The sequence below is a fragment of the Oncorhynchus gorbuscha genome, linkage group LG26, assembly GCF_021184085.1.
Source record: "Oncorhynchus gorbuscha isolate QuinsamMale2020 ecotype Even-year linkage group LG26, OgorEven_v1.0, whole genome shotgun sequence".
Taxonomy (NCBI): domain Eukaryota; kingdom Metazoa; phylum Chordata; class Actinopteri; order Salmoniformes; family Salmonidae; genus Oncorhynchus; species Oncorhynchus gorbuscha.
The window spans coordinates 29,555,809-29,570,001 of record NC_060198.1 but is presented as its reverse complement, the minus strand read 5'-3'; the positions used below and the strand labels follow the sequence as shown (position 1 = coordinate 29,570,001).

The 14,193-nt window shown below is 43.6% G+C and overlaps 2 protein-coding genes across 2 annotated transcripts; one reads left to right on the top strand and one right to left on the bottom strand.

Moving 5' to 3' along the window:
• Positions 1–708: 708 nt before the first annotated feature.
• Positions 709–7,923, bottom strand: LOC124015770 (rRNA methyltransferase 2, mitochondrial-like). The gene is made up of 2 exons (XM_046331232.1): positions 7,514–7,923; positions 709–1,329 (listed from the first exon to the last, which is right to left on the bottom strand). Exons 1-2 carry the CDS (start codon positions 7,812–7,814, stop codon positions 896–898), a joined length of 735 nt encoding a protein of 244 aa, XP_046187188.1. The 5' UTR covers positions 7,815–7,923; the 3' UTR covers positions 709–895.
• An 858-nt stretch (positions 7,924–8,781) lies between these two features.
• On the top strand, positions 8,782–10,080 carry LOC124015060 (oxidized purine nucleoside triphosphate hydrolase-like). Its single transcript, XM_046329970.1, is given in 5 exon segments — positions 8,782–8,933; positions 9,212–9,262; positions 9,264–9,287; positions 9,289–9,353; positions 9,547–10,080. Coding segments are annotated over 5 exon segments (462 nt in total). The 3' UTR covers positions 9,717–10,080.
• The last annotated feature ends 4,113 nt before the right edge of the window (positions 10,081–14,193 follow it).

Genomic DNA, 14,193 nt, shown 5'->3' with positions numbered 1-14,193 from the left:
GGCAGTCCACTTGGCAAAAATTATTCAAAACCACATCATTTCAAGCAGAGCATTCAAATGCCAGCCTGATGATGTATTGAAGAGCACATCCCCGCTCTCTGAGAGCGAAGACCAACACTATTTATAATGCACGGCTTCAGTGGCATCAGCCATTTCATTAGTCATGCTGTCCGTGGCTCTTTCATCCAGCCTGTTTTCCCTTTATAAGCCCTAAATGAGAGAATGATTACATGTTACTACATGGCTGGCAAAACAGATTATAAGCATTACGAATGGCAAACTGGAATACTTATTATCTCACAAATACCAAATGTACTTTGTACTACTTCAGACATGCCTGACAAAGGAAAAATAATAGTTCTGACGTGCACAGAAATTTACTTGAGGAACACGGTGGCTCTGATGACAAGGGCTTGATACATACAATACATTCTGGCCCGTAGATGTTGATATCACCTTGTCTGTGGACAAAGATGAAAACAGCCAGTAACGGAGAAATTGTTGGCCTGCAAATGCACAGCTTATTGATACCTCAAGGATGCCATCTTCTGGTAGGCTAAATATTTCAGCTCGAGTGAGAAATGAATGAAGCATGCTTGATCCAAATGTCTTGTTGGATTTACAGATGTGGCATGGATGTGACGAGTACTTATAAAGTATGTCTAAAATATTTTAAGGAAGGTTTCAAGAATTGTAGATGTTGACTAATGTTAATCATTGTAGAATATCCATCGATTTTAATGAGTTGGGTAAAGATATCACAGCACACTATAGATTTTTTAAAAACAAAAAGTACATTCAGGAAGGAGAAATAGAGGGGCTCCTCAAGTGCTTTAGCACCTCAAGCCGTTCTTTGCAGGTGAACAAAGCTTACGACACGCATTCAAATATACAGTCACACTATTTTATTTTCTCTGTACGACCGGGCAAGGAAAAACAACTCGGACGACTCCTTTCGGCTGGCTTTTGGTTTGACTGTCCTGACGTCACGGAACACAGCTGAAAGCTTCTGCTGAAGCTGGTGCGCCAATGCCCCGTCCCAATACTTACAAATGAGAGAGCCACCGGTCTGCAACACCTTCGCAGCCAAGTCAATCAATGACAATGACACTGTGATGAGTTTTTCATGGTCCATCTCCTTGAAACCACTGGCATTGGGTGCCATATCACTCATGATGACATGAGCCTGGGCACCAGGGAGAAGTTCAAGCAGCTTGGCATGTGTGACTGGGTCGGTGATGTCATGATTGGACAGGAAGTGAGCTCCATCTAGAGGTGCTATACGCAGAAGGTCAATTCCAACCACAGTGCCACGGGGGAATTCTCCATCTGGAAGAAACAAAACATGCAAGAGGTCATGAAGTGTGGAACTACTGTCATAACTCGTTTTCACAGCTTCTTGTGCTAAAAAGAGATTGGATGACACTGTCGAGCCTTGACAATTAATTTCACTGATGTTCTACAGATGATCCGAATGCTTGTCACACAGCTCTCCACAAGACCAGCAATGAACTTAAAATGTCAGAAAAGAGAACAATGAGGCAACTGTACATTGATTCCACCCCCAAAAGTAACATTCATATTTACTATAACGGTACTGAGACGGTTCAAGGTTCGGTGGCCAGTTTGGATCAATTTGTCCACTACTTCGACCAAATAAAACCCTCTTGTTGCTAAACTTAAAACCTCTCCACTGTCACTACCGACAACAGCCTCCACTCCCTCTGTGCCCTAGTATGTAGTCCCCAGTGTCGCTGTTCCTCCCTCGCCTGCAGCAGACACAGCCCTGAGCATGAATCTCTGACGCGTGACACCAGCAGTACCACAGCATCTTCTAGAGGAGATCAGCCTGGTGCTTCACCATCGGGATGAGGTTTGGGAGCCGCAGTGTGCAATGAATAATGTTGAGGAGGAAAACCAGGCTCTCAGGATGGAAGTGTGTAGACTTAGAGAGGAACTGTCCAGCACAGTCAACACCAGCCACATGCACGACCTGAAGAAGGAGCTACATGAGCTAAGGTAGGAATTTCTCAGCCACAACCATCCACTCTACAAAGAGTCCGACAAAAACCAGGACAACAGCTGAATCAGAACCCACCAACCCAACTGACCACTCCATCCCAAACTCACAGCCTGTAATTCTCCAATCACTCCTGCCATCCTCCACAGACCTGACGAAAAACCAGACATTATATTAATCATGGACTCAAATGGAAAATTTATATGAGAAAAGAAAATTCCCAAATAAAGACGTGTCAAAGTTATGGTGCCCCACAACAGAGAGAGCTTTGGAGATAATGACTGTGGCCCAGCTTGTCTCCCCCAGCCATATCATTATTTACACAGGGACCAATGACCTGTGTGTCCAACAGGAGGGGGTGACCACATCACACAGGTCATTGAGTGATAGAAAGGGCCTCCACCATCTTCCCCTTCGTGACTATAGTAAGATATACCCTGCTCCAGAGGAGGGATTTCCATCCTGCCACCATCCAGAGGGTAAATGCCAGCCTCTCTCAGGACAGTGTGCTAAGGCCCAACGTCAGACGTTCCATTAGACCTGCATCTGTTGGCACCTCACAGAGATTGGAGAACAGCCAGCAACACTGCCTTCGCAAACACCACCCTCTACCACTTCTCTCCAAGGAACTGCATACAGATACACTGAGCTATGCCCAAGTCGTACACAGTCAAAGAGGCCCCATGCAGCGTTTGGAGCATCGCCGGCCACACTGCCCTCCACACCACCCTCTTCAATCTCCCTCCCATAGTACCAGACCAGGCCCGCCTCAGCACAGCTCAACCAGACCCATCACAGCTCTACCAGACCTGTCCCAATACAGCACAGCTCTACCAGACCAGGCCCACCTGAACTCAGCACTACACTGCACCGACCACTACCCTAGGGTCTAGCAAAACACTGTTGAGGGTAGTGCACCACATGATGCAGTCCACACCATGTATCATTCACATAATCAGCCACACTGTCCTCCATACCACCCTCCTCAATTCCCCCACAACCTCCCTCCCAGGCTAGTTTTGGTTACACTCCCTACTCCCATCCCCGGGACAGGTCTGGGACACTCCTATCCCCCATAGCAGCTCCAGCCCTGCAAGAGGAGCCACACCAAGGCCTCCTGTGCACACCCAGAATGGAGCATTGGCAGCTGCCTCCTTTGGCGGGAGCTTCATCAGGGTGGACTGAGCTCTGCCAACAAATGGAGTCCGTCAAATGCTTTCTACTCTGCTCTCATGTGGGTTGGCCAGAGACCGTGGCTAAGTCTCAGCTCACTCAACAAATAGCTGCAGATGACCCTGTGCCTGTTAGCTCTTATGGGACTGAGCTGAATACGCCCTCCCTTTAAACCCCAAGGGTCTTGGGTTGATGCACCTAATTGTGGGATGTATGATTTCTTTTTCTTTTTTTTAAATGGACACAATTAACATTTGGGTGCAGGACTCGTGTCCTGACATTCTGGTTCTCTCGGAAACATGGTTAAATGGTTCTGTATCTGATAAAGACATTGAAGTAAATGATTATAATGTATTGAGATGTGTCAGACTACAGAAAGGGGGAGGAGTGGCCATATATGTCAAATCTAATTTCATGGTGTCACAATCTTTAAATATTTATATTCCCAATACATTTTAGCTCCTGGTAGTAGATGTGCCCATAAACCAGAATACTTATTTGTTTCTGGGATTTACCGCTTCCATGGCGGATGTTATTGGTGTTAGATCTGAGAGTTTAACACCGTTTTTGTCCTCGGAGTTGGTCATTTTAGGAGATTTTAATCTGGATTGGCTATCCCCGGCCTCAAATCAATTTAAGAACATATGCATAAATTAAAATCGGACTCGATTGATCTCAAAACCCACACGACTAAATGTTAAAAACCCTGTAAAAACTCCTCATTGATTAATTGAATTCTCACTAATAACCCCGAAAATATATATTTTAGTATTTGCGTATGAGCCCTGTGAAAATTGTTCCATAGTATGTGTTAGAGATACAAAACAGCAAAATACTAATCGGTGTTTAATTAAGAACATTAAAACATTTTCTCCTTGAGGGTTTTTAAATGACATGTTCTACTCTGATTTAGCCTCTATCTCCACATATTTTGGATCTACTGCAATTTCAGAGCACACTTGTCTCAATTTCAGAGCACACTTGAGCACAGAATAACTGATGAATTTTCAAACACTCAACACCCGTTAAATATGGCAGGTGTTAGTAAACCTCAGCAAAAGTTGTATTTAAAATTGCTGCCAGCAGCACAGTTACAGTCACCAACCCTCTGAATAACCAGCTCTGCTAGGGCGAGAAAAATGGTCAGAGTGAGGTTCTTTCATTTATGCCTGGAAGTAGCTAGCCTGCTAGCTAACTTGACCAGTGAGCTTGGGTGCTTGACTGCTGTTGTGAGGTCAGAACACTCGGATCAACCCTACTCCTCAGCCAGAGCGTCCAGTGTGCACTCCGAATGCTCAGAATTTACAAGCGGACAACGCTCTGAATTTATGAACGCCCAGAGCGCAGTCTGAGCTCTGTCTGGCAATCCAGAATTAATTTATGAACGCCCAGAGCTCAGTCTGAGCTCTGTCTGGCAATCCAGAATTAATTTATGAACACCCAGAGCACAGTCTGAGCTCTGTCTGGCAATCCAGAATTAATTTATGAACGCCCAGAGAATTAATTTATGAACGCCCAGAGCGCAGTCTGAGCTCTGTCTGGCAATCCAGAATTAATTTATGAATGCCCAGAGCGCAGTCTGAGCTCTGTCTGGCAATCCAGAATTAATTTATGAATGCCCAGAGCGCAGTCTGAGCTCTGTCTGGCAATCCAGAATGAATTTATGAACGCCCAGAACGCAGTCTGAGCTCTGTCTGGCAATCCAGAATGAATTTATGAACGCACCCCTAGTGAATCTTTGTTTTACATTTTAAAAGATGCCTTGCCAAAGATTGGGCTGATATGCTTGATATATTTTTGCTGCAGCTCTCTGCCCCCTGAATGCTAAATCATTAACCCATTTGTTTAACCTGATGATTATATCTGCTGCTATCCCCAAGGTTTGGAAGGCAGCCCTTGTACTCCCCCCTTCACCAAGGTGGTGACCCTTGTGACCTAAATAATTATCAGCCCATTTCTAAAAACTTTCTTGCCTAGCAAAAATATTACAATCCTTGATTAATTCTCAGCTAAGAATCCTTGAAATGTATTCTAAATGTGCATCAGTCAGGTTTTAGACCAGTTCATAGCACTATCTCTGCTGCATCTCTAGTTATAAATGGTGTGGTTAACTGTATGGATAAAAGACAACATTGAGCTGCTCTCTACATTGACCTTTTGATACTGTTTATAATTCACTGCTAATTCAGAGGCTTTCCTCAATTGGTCTAGACCAGGCTGAATGTAAATGGTTTAAAAATGACTTAACAGATTGAACTCAATGTGTATCTACTGATGGTGTTAAATCAGGTTTCCTGGATACTATGAAAGGTGTCCCACAGGGGTCGATTCTGGTCCTGTACTTTTTACATTAACAATATCGACTTGTCTGTAAAAAAGTATTGTTTTAACCAGGTAGGCTAGTTGAGAACAAGTTCTCATTTGCAACAGCGACCTGGCCAAGATGAAGCAAAGCAGTTTGACACATACAACACCACAGAGTTACACATGGAATAAATAAACATACAATTAATAATACAGTAGAAAATATGGCATGTGCAAATTAGGTAGGATAAGAGAGGTAAGGCAATAAATAGGCCATGGTGGCGATTAAACACTGGAATGGTAGAATGTGCAAGTAGAGATACTGGGGTGCAAAGATAAATAAATAAATACAGTATGGGGATTAGGTAGATTGGATGGGCTATTTACAGATGAGCCATGTACAGGTGCAGTGATATGTGAGCAGCTCTGACAACTGGTGCTTAAAGCTAGTGAGGGAGCCAGAGAGTCTCCAGCTTCAGTGATTTTTGCAGTTCATTCCAGTCATTGGCAGCAGAGAACTGGAAGGAAGAGGCGGCCAAAGGAAGAATTGGCTTTGGGGGTGACCAGTGAGATATACCTGCTGGAGCGTGTGCTACGGGTGGGTGCTGCTATGGTGACCAGAGAGCTGAGATAAGATGGGGCTTTACCTAGCAGAGACTTGTAGATGTGGGTTTGGCGACGAGTATGAAGCAAGGGCCAGCCAACGAGGGCGTACAGGTCACAGTAGTGGGTAGTATATGGGGCTTTAGTGACAAAACGGATGGCACTGTGATAGACTGCATCCAATTTGTTGAGTAGAGTGTTGGAGGCTATTTTGTAAATGACATCGCCGAAGTCGAGGATCGGTAAGATGGTCAGTTTTACAAGGGTATGTTTGGCAGCATGAGTAAAGGATGCTTTGTTGCGAAATAGGAAGCCAATTCTAGATTTAATTTTGGATTGGAGATGTTTAAAGTGAGTCTGGATGGAGAGTTTACAGTCTAACCAGACACCTAGGTATTTGTAGTTGTCCACATATTCTAAGTCAGAACTGTCCAGAGTAGTGATGCTGGACGGGTGGGCAGGTGCGGGCAGCAATGAAATTAGTAGCCTACTGAATGCAGGTAAAACTAAGTACATGTTGTTCTCTAGAGCACATAAAAATAACTTATGGTTTAAGCATATGTCCTTGGGATGGTGTTCACATTGATCTTGTCCATATGAAAACTGTCTTTAAAAAGCATATTGATGAGTTGGTAAGAAGCTTCTTCTATAGAAATATAACGGGCTTCTTCTATAGAAATGGGTCCTGCCTCTCGCTAAATAGTAGAAAGCAGATTATTCAGTTGACGTTCCTATCGGTCTTAGACTATGGCGACATCTATATGAACGCAGCTGCCACTTCATTAAAGGCATTAGATACAGTTTAATTTAGCGTACTATGCTTTATTACCGGCGACAATTTTAGGACTCATCACTTCATTCTCTATCAGAAAGTTGGTTGTCCCTCTTTGATGTCACATTGCTATGTTTTCATTTATAAAGCCCTTTTACAAAAAGTCCCACTGTACCTAACATCTTGACTAAACTTTAGACATAGGAGTTACCACACCCGATCTCAGGGAAAGTAACTAAAAGTTAACTAAATGCCGATTTACCTTTCTTGCACCTTATTTGTGTAACATTCTTCAAAATGTTCTTAAATGTGATGTTCTGGTGCCTCTAGGGCAATTCGGAAAGCTGACTGAGGACCGTATTACTGATGAATGGGTTTGTTTTGTTATGACCATGTCGTTCTTTCCGCTTGCATTTGTTTTATTTCTATTGCGCGTATTTTCAGGGCTCATCTCTAAAAGAGACCTCGGTCTCAGTATGACTCCCTGACAAAATAAAGGTTAGATAAATAAATGTAAATAAACATGGCAGTCAGAACAACGTCAGATGCATGAAAATATATATTTGGCCTGGCTGGTCGATTAATTATAACAGCATGTCATGTGCTAATCTGCCAGTTGGGTAAATACAAGACGTACTCACTAGCCCCAGTTGAGTTGACCCTGTGAACAGCTATCTGGCTCCAAGCACCCGGTGCAGCACCACAATCTATTACATTGAATCCGGGTTTTAAAAGTTTGTATTTGTCATCAATCTCCAGCAGTTTGAAGGCGCTTCTACACCGGTAGTTCTGCACATGGGCAGCCTTCACAAAGGGGTCATTAAGCTGCCGAACTATCCAACGCTGATCGGCAGTACTCTTTCCTTTCAGATTATGCGCAGCCTTTTTTAGGACATGTACAGATGTATGTAGATATGATTTTTGTAACACTGAGTACCACATTATTAAGCTAAATGTAATGGCAAAGATGTTCTAATCTGTGCTAATGCTGCTGGCAGACAGCATTTCGTTCGAATTTGTAGTTGCACTTCCTGATCACGTGAATGTGTTGGACACGCTCGATTTAGTCAAAGACAACCGACTCCGCAATTTAGGCCTCCCAGTAGTCCTGCAGGTCGACATTAGAATCATACGTGATCCGCCAACCCGGCGCGCTGTGCGAGCTAAATTGATCGCAACTAATTAATCTGTCCGAGAACGTCAATAATGCACATAATCTGCGCAGATCTACTTGTTGTGGAGAAGTTCTAACGCGTGGCAATTATTTTGTTTTCAAACATGTTAAATTATATGAGGATGCGTAATTAAATATGTTACCGTAATACTACAGCAACTGCTATCACCAGCTATGGCTTTTTTTAATGGTTTGGCATTATACTTCTGTTTCCAGTCGACAATATTTGAGGGTAACACATTTTCACAGATCTTTAACTAAAACGACCAATTTGATCCTTTACCCATGTCGAATGTTACAGGTCAGTGCCCGACACATTGAATACGATCACATGGCAGGCCTTGCCACTGTCAACGCGAAACTGGAGAAATTCGTTATTCATTCTGGATAACTCTAATCTATGAAAACCATTTAGGACTAGATTGACAACCTAAAAGTTGCTATAAAGGCAAGTTACTTGCATTACTTGCATGGAGTTTTACTTCTAGTCTACTTGAAGAATGCAATACAAGGCTACTAGTTCAAGTTTGCTGCTGTGCACTGCTGTGATGTCTTGCATACCAGAACTTTTACAATAGTGTTTTGTCAGAAAATAACTTTACAGAATGCTTCTCAATAATCTGCAATGTATCATCTCTAGAGATACTGTAGCTTCGATGCAACCAAGAGAGTGAGGTCATCCATGGATTGTGGTCTACTGATTATTACACACCGATTATGTATATTACAGGTACAATGTTTACCAACAAGCTGCTGACCCTGGTGCTGGTGGTGCAGCCTGGACGGGTGCTGCTGGGCATGAAGAAGAGATGGTTCGGAGCAGGGAAGTGGAATGGGTTTGGTGGCAATGTCCAACCTGGGGAGACTATTGAAGAGGCTGCCAGGCGGTGAGATTGTTTGCAGTCCTCTGTCGATGTCTTGAAAGGTTTCTCTACAGTTTGGCTTAACAATTTGCATGTAAAATCATGTTAACAGATTTCAGCACTGGGCAGCATCTGATACTACATACCCCCATGAATGTCACATTGTGATGTTACAGTAGGCATGGTCTGATTATTGTCTGTTATCTGAGGCCTACTATCTATTTTTTTTTCCTACTCTGGTCTGAAAGCGACACACTATCCTGCTGCTTTCTCTCTACTTACAAACGGTTTGTTTCTTCCAGAGAACTGCAGGAGGAAAGTGGCCTCACAGTGGATGCACTTGATAAGATTGGAAATAACATTTGAATTCATCGGAGAAACAGCTGCTTGATGTGCATGTTTTCCGAGCTGACAACTACAACGGGGAGCCAACAGAGTCAGATGGTATTCATTCTCAATCTCATGCATTCTATTTAGGGCCTGGTTTGTGACCAGGATAAACTCAGCCCAATAGGCTATAATCATAGACCCCATAGTTTTCCTTGAAAAAACTGCTGCCCTATACTACATTCCTTTTTATGGACATTTTAGACTGATGTCTGACGAAGTTCACTAACTTATACCTTTTCTCTTATAGAGATGAGGCTGCAGTGGTTCGACTCGGACAAGATACCATTTGGTCAAATGTGGGTTGACGATATTCTGTGGTTTCCACTGATGCTTCAAAAGAAGTTCTTTGGCTACTTCAAGTTTCATGGTCATGACTTGATCATCGATCACACGTTAGAGGAGGTAGAAAAGCTTTAAGACCGACTACTGACCTCGGACTCATTCATACTGTATCAAAGAGCATTACCACATGTTGTCTACCTGAAACATCCCTGGAGAAATACTGCAGAATTCCTACTGATTCCAGCTACCCTTGTTCATATTCAGTGCCAAGAAATCCCCAGGTCTTTGTAGATTTACAAACCCTTTGTTGCCAGTGAACATATGCCTGTGAATCAGTCAAATTAATTCCCACTGAGCCAAAACCTAAATACTGGATGTGTAAATGTTGCTGACAAATGTATCCCATTCCACTGTGTTTATATTACATTTCTAAAGTATGTGCGAATGCAGTGTTCTCTTTAGTAAAGTATGCACCTCTTTTTTTGTTACTTAATTATTTTTTCTTGGGCCACTATACTATATCTATTGGGTTTTTTTGCGAATTGGATTTATTCCCCCTACCACACGGAACCCCACTAATCCTACCGACGGAAACACCTCCATCCTATGCTAGCTTGCTACCGATGGCCCGGGTAGCTGTCTGAATCGCCGTGACCCTAACCAACCTCACTACTCACTGGACCCTTTTGATCACTCGACTAAGCATGCCTCTCCTTAATGTCAATATGCCTTGTCCATTGCTGTTCTGGTTAGTGTTTATTGGCTTATTTCACTGTAGAGCCTCTAGTCCTGCTCACTATACCTTATCCAACCTATTAGTTCCACCACCCACACATGCGATGACATCTCCTGGTTTCAATGAGGTTTCTAGAGACAATATCTTTCTCATCATCACTCAATACCTAGGTTTACCTCCACTGTATTCACATCCTACCATACCTTTGTCTGTACATTATACCTTGAAGCTATTTTATCGCCCCCAGAAACCTCCTTTTACTCTCTGTTCCAGACGTTCTAGATGACCAGCCGTACCCTTATCCTACTCCTCCTCTGTTCCTCTGGCGATGTAGAGGTAAACCCAGGCCCTGCAGTGCCTAGCTCCACTCCTATTCCCCAGGCGCTGTCTTTTGATGACTTCTGTAACCGTAATAGCCTTGGTTTCATGCATGTTAACATTAGAAGCCACCTCCCTAAGTTTGTTTTATTCACTGCTTTAGCACACTCTGCCAACCCGGATGTTCTAGCTGTGTCTGAATCCTGGCTTAGGAAGACCACCAAAAATTCTGAAATGTTCATCCCAAACTACAACATTTTCAGACAAGATAGAACTGCCAAAAGGGGCGGTGTTGCAATCTACTGCAAAGATAGCCTACAGAGTTCTGTCCTACTATCCAGGTCTGTACCCAAACAATTTGAACTTCTACTTTTAAAAATCCACCTCTCTAAGAACTAGTCTCTCACCGTTTCCGCCTGCTATAGACCACCCTCTGCCCCCAGCTGTGCTCTGGACACCATATGTGAACTGATTGCTCCCCATCTATCTTCAGAGCTCGTGCTGCTAGGCGACCTAAACTGGAACATGCTTAACACCCCAGCCATCCTACAATCTAAGCTTGATGCCCTCAATCTCACACAAATTATCAATGAACCTACCAGGTACCTCCCCAAAGCCTTAAACACAGGCACCCTCATAGATATCATCCTAACCAACTTGCCCTCTAAATACACCTCTGCTGTCTTCAACCAAGATCTCAGCGATCACTGCCTCATTGCCTGCATCCGTAATGGGTCAGTGGTCAAACGACCTCCACTCATCACTGTCAAACGCATCCTGAAACACCGAGCAGGCCTTTCTAATCGACCTGGCCGGGGTATCCTGGAAGGATATTGATCTCATCCCGTCAGTAGAGGATGCCTGGTTATTGTTTTAAATGCCTTCCTAACCATCTTAAATAAGCATGCCCCATTCAAGAAATTTAGAACCAGGAACAGATATAGCCCTTGGTTCTCCCCAGACCTGACTGCCCTTAACCAACACAAAAACATCCTATGGCGTTCTGCATTAGCATCGAACAGCCCCCGTGATATGCAGCTGTTCAGGGAAGCTAGAAACCATTATACACAGGCAGTTAGAAAAGCCAAGGCTAGCTTTTTCAAGCAGAAATTTGCTTCCTGCAATACTAACTCAAAAAAGTTCTGGGACACTGTAAAGTCCATGGAGAATAAGAACACCTCCTCGCAGCTGCCCACTGCACTGAAGATAGGAAATACTGTCACCACTGATAAATCCACTATAATTGAGAATTTCAATATGCATTTTTTTTACGGCTGGCCATGCTTTCCACCTGGCTACTCCTACCCCGGTCAACAGCACTGCACCCCCCACAGCAACTCACCCAAGCCTTCCCCATTTCTCCTCCCAAATCCAGTCAGCTGATGTTCTGAAAGAGCTGCAAAATCTGGACCCCTACAAATCAGCCGGGCTAGACAATCTGGACTCCTTCTTTCTAAAATGATCTGCCGAAATTGTTGCCACCCCTATTACTAGCCTGTTCAACCTCTCTTTCGTGTCGTCTGAGATTCCCAAAGATTGGAAAGCAGCTGAGGTCATCCCCCTGTTCAAAGGGGGGGACACTCTTGACCCAAACTGCTATATCTATCCTACCCTGCCTTTCTAAGGTTTTCGAAAGCCAAGTCAACAAACCGATTACTGACCATTTCGAATCTCACCATATCTTCTCTGCTATGCAATCTGGTTTCAGAGCTGGTCATGGGAGCACCTCAGCCACGCTCAAGGTCCTAAACGATATCTTAACCGCCATCGATAAGAAACATTACTGTGCAGCTGTATTTATTGATCTGGCCAAGGTTTTCGACTCTGTCAATCACCACATCCTCATCGGCAGACTCGACAGCCTTGGTTCCTCAAATGATTGCCTCGCCTGGTTCACCAACTACTTCTCTGATAGGGTTCAGTGTGTCAAATCGGAGGGTCTGCTGTCCGGACCTCTGGTAGTCTCTATGGGGGTGCCACAGGGTTCAATTATTGGACCGACTCTCTTCTCTGTATACATCAATGATGTCGCTCTTGCTGCTGGTGAGTCTCTGATCCACCTCTACGCAGACGACAACATTCTGTATACTTCTGGCCCTTCTTTGGACACTGTTAACAACCCTCCAGGCAAGCTTCAATGCCATACAACTCTCCTTCCATGGCCTCCAATTACTCTTAAATACAAGTAAAACTAAATGTATGCTCTTCAACCGATCGCTGCCTGCACTTGCCCGCCTGTCCAACATCACTACTCTGGATGGCTCTGACTTAGAATACGTGGACAACTACAAATACCTAGGTGTCTGGTTAGACTGTAAACTCTCCTTCCAGACCCACATCAAACATCTCCAATCCAAAGTTAAATCTAGAATCGGCTTTCGCAACAAAGCATCCTTTACTCATGCTGCCAAACATACCCTTGTAAAACTGACCATCCTACCAATCCTCGACTTTGGTGATGTCATTTACAAAATAGCCTCCAATACTCTACTCAACAAATTGGATGCAGTCTATCACAATGCAATCCGTTTTGTCACCAAAGCCCCATATATTACCCACCATTGCGACCTGTACGCTCTCGTTAGCTGGCCCTCACTTCAAAATCGTCGCCAAACCCACTGGCTCCATGTCATCTACAAGACCCTGCTAGGTAAAGTCCCCCCTTATCTCAGCTCGCTGGTCACCATAGCATCACCCACCTGTAGCACGCGCTCCAGCAGGTATATCTCTCTGGTCACCCCCAAAACCAATTCTTTCTATGGCCGCCTCTCCTTCCAGTTCTCTGCTGCCAATGACTGAACAAACTACAAAAATCTCTGAAACTGAAAACACTTATCTCCCTCACTAGCTTTAAGCACCAACTGTCAGAGCAGCTCACAGATTACTGCACCTGTACATAGCCCACCTATAATTTAGCCCAAACAACTACCTCTTTCCCTGTATTTATTTTATTTATTTTGCTCCTTTGCACCCCATTGTTTTTATTTCTACTTTGCACATTCTTCCACTGCAAATCTACCATTCCAGTGTTTTACTTGCTATATTGTATTTATAATAATAATAATAATATATGCCATTTAGCAGACGCTTTTATCCAAAGCGACTTACAGTCATGTGTGCATACATTCTACGTTTGGTCCCGGGATTTAACCTGGCGTTACAAGCGCCATGCTCTACCAACTGAGCTACAGAAGTATTTACTTTGCCACCATGGCCTTTTTTTTGCCTTTACCTCGCTTCTCACCTCATTTGCTCACATCGTATATAGTCTTGTTTATACTGTATTATTGACTGTATATTTGTTTTACTCCATGTGCAACTCTGTGTCGTTGTATGTGTCGAACTGCTTTGCTTTATCTTGGCCAGGTCGCAATTGTAAATGAGAACTTGTTCTCAACTTGCCTATCTGGTTAAATAAAGGTGAAATAAAATAAAAAAGGTGGAATGACAAATAATTTTGATTGTTCAACTTTTTATATTTCTTTAACCTTTCACTAGGTAAGTCAGTTAATACATTTTTATTTACAATGACGGCCTGCTCCGGACGACACTGGGACA

What these genes read in the sequence shown, in the direction of transcription:
- LOC124015770 (XM_046331232.1), bottom strand. Translation starts at nt 7,814, where the DNA reads ATGTGGTACTCAGTGTTACAAAAATCATATCTACATACATCTGTACAT. An exon ending in GGTCAACTCAACTGGGGCTA is followed by an intron (nt 1,330 to 7,513) that starts GTGAGTACGTCT and finishes TGTTTCTTCCAG; the next exon opens with ATGGAGAATTCCCCCGTGGC.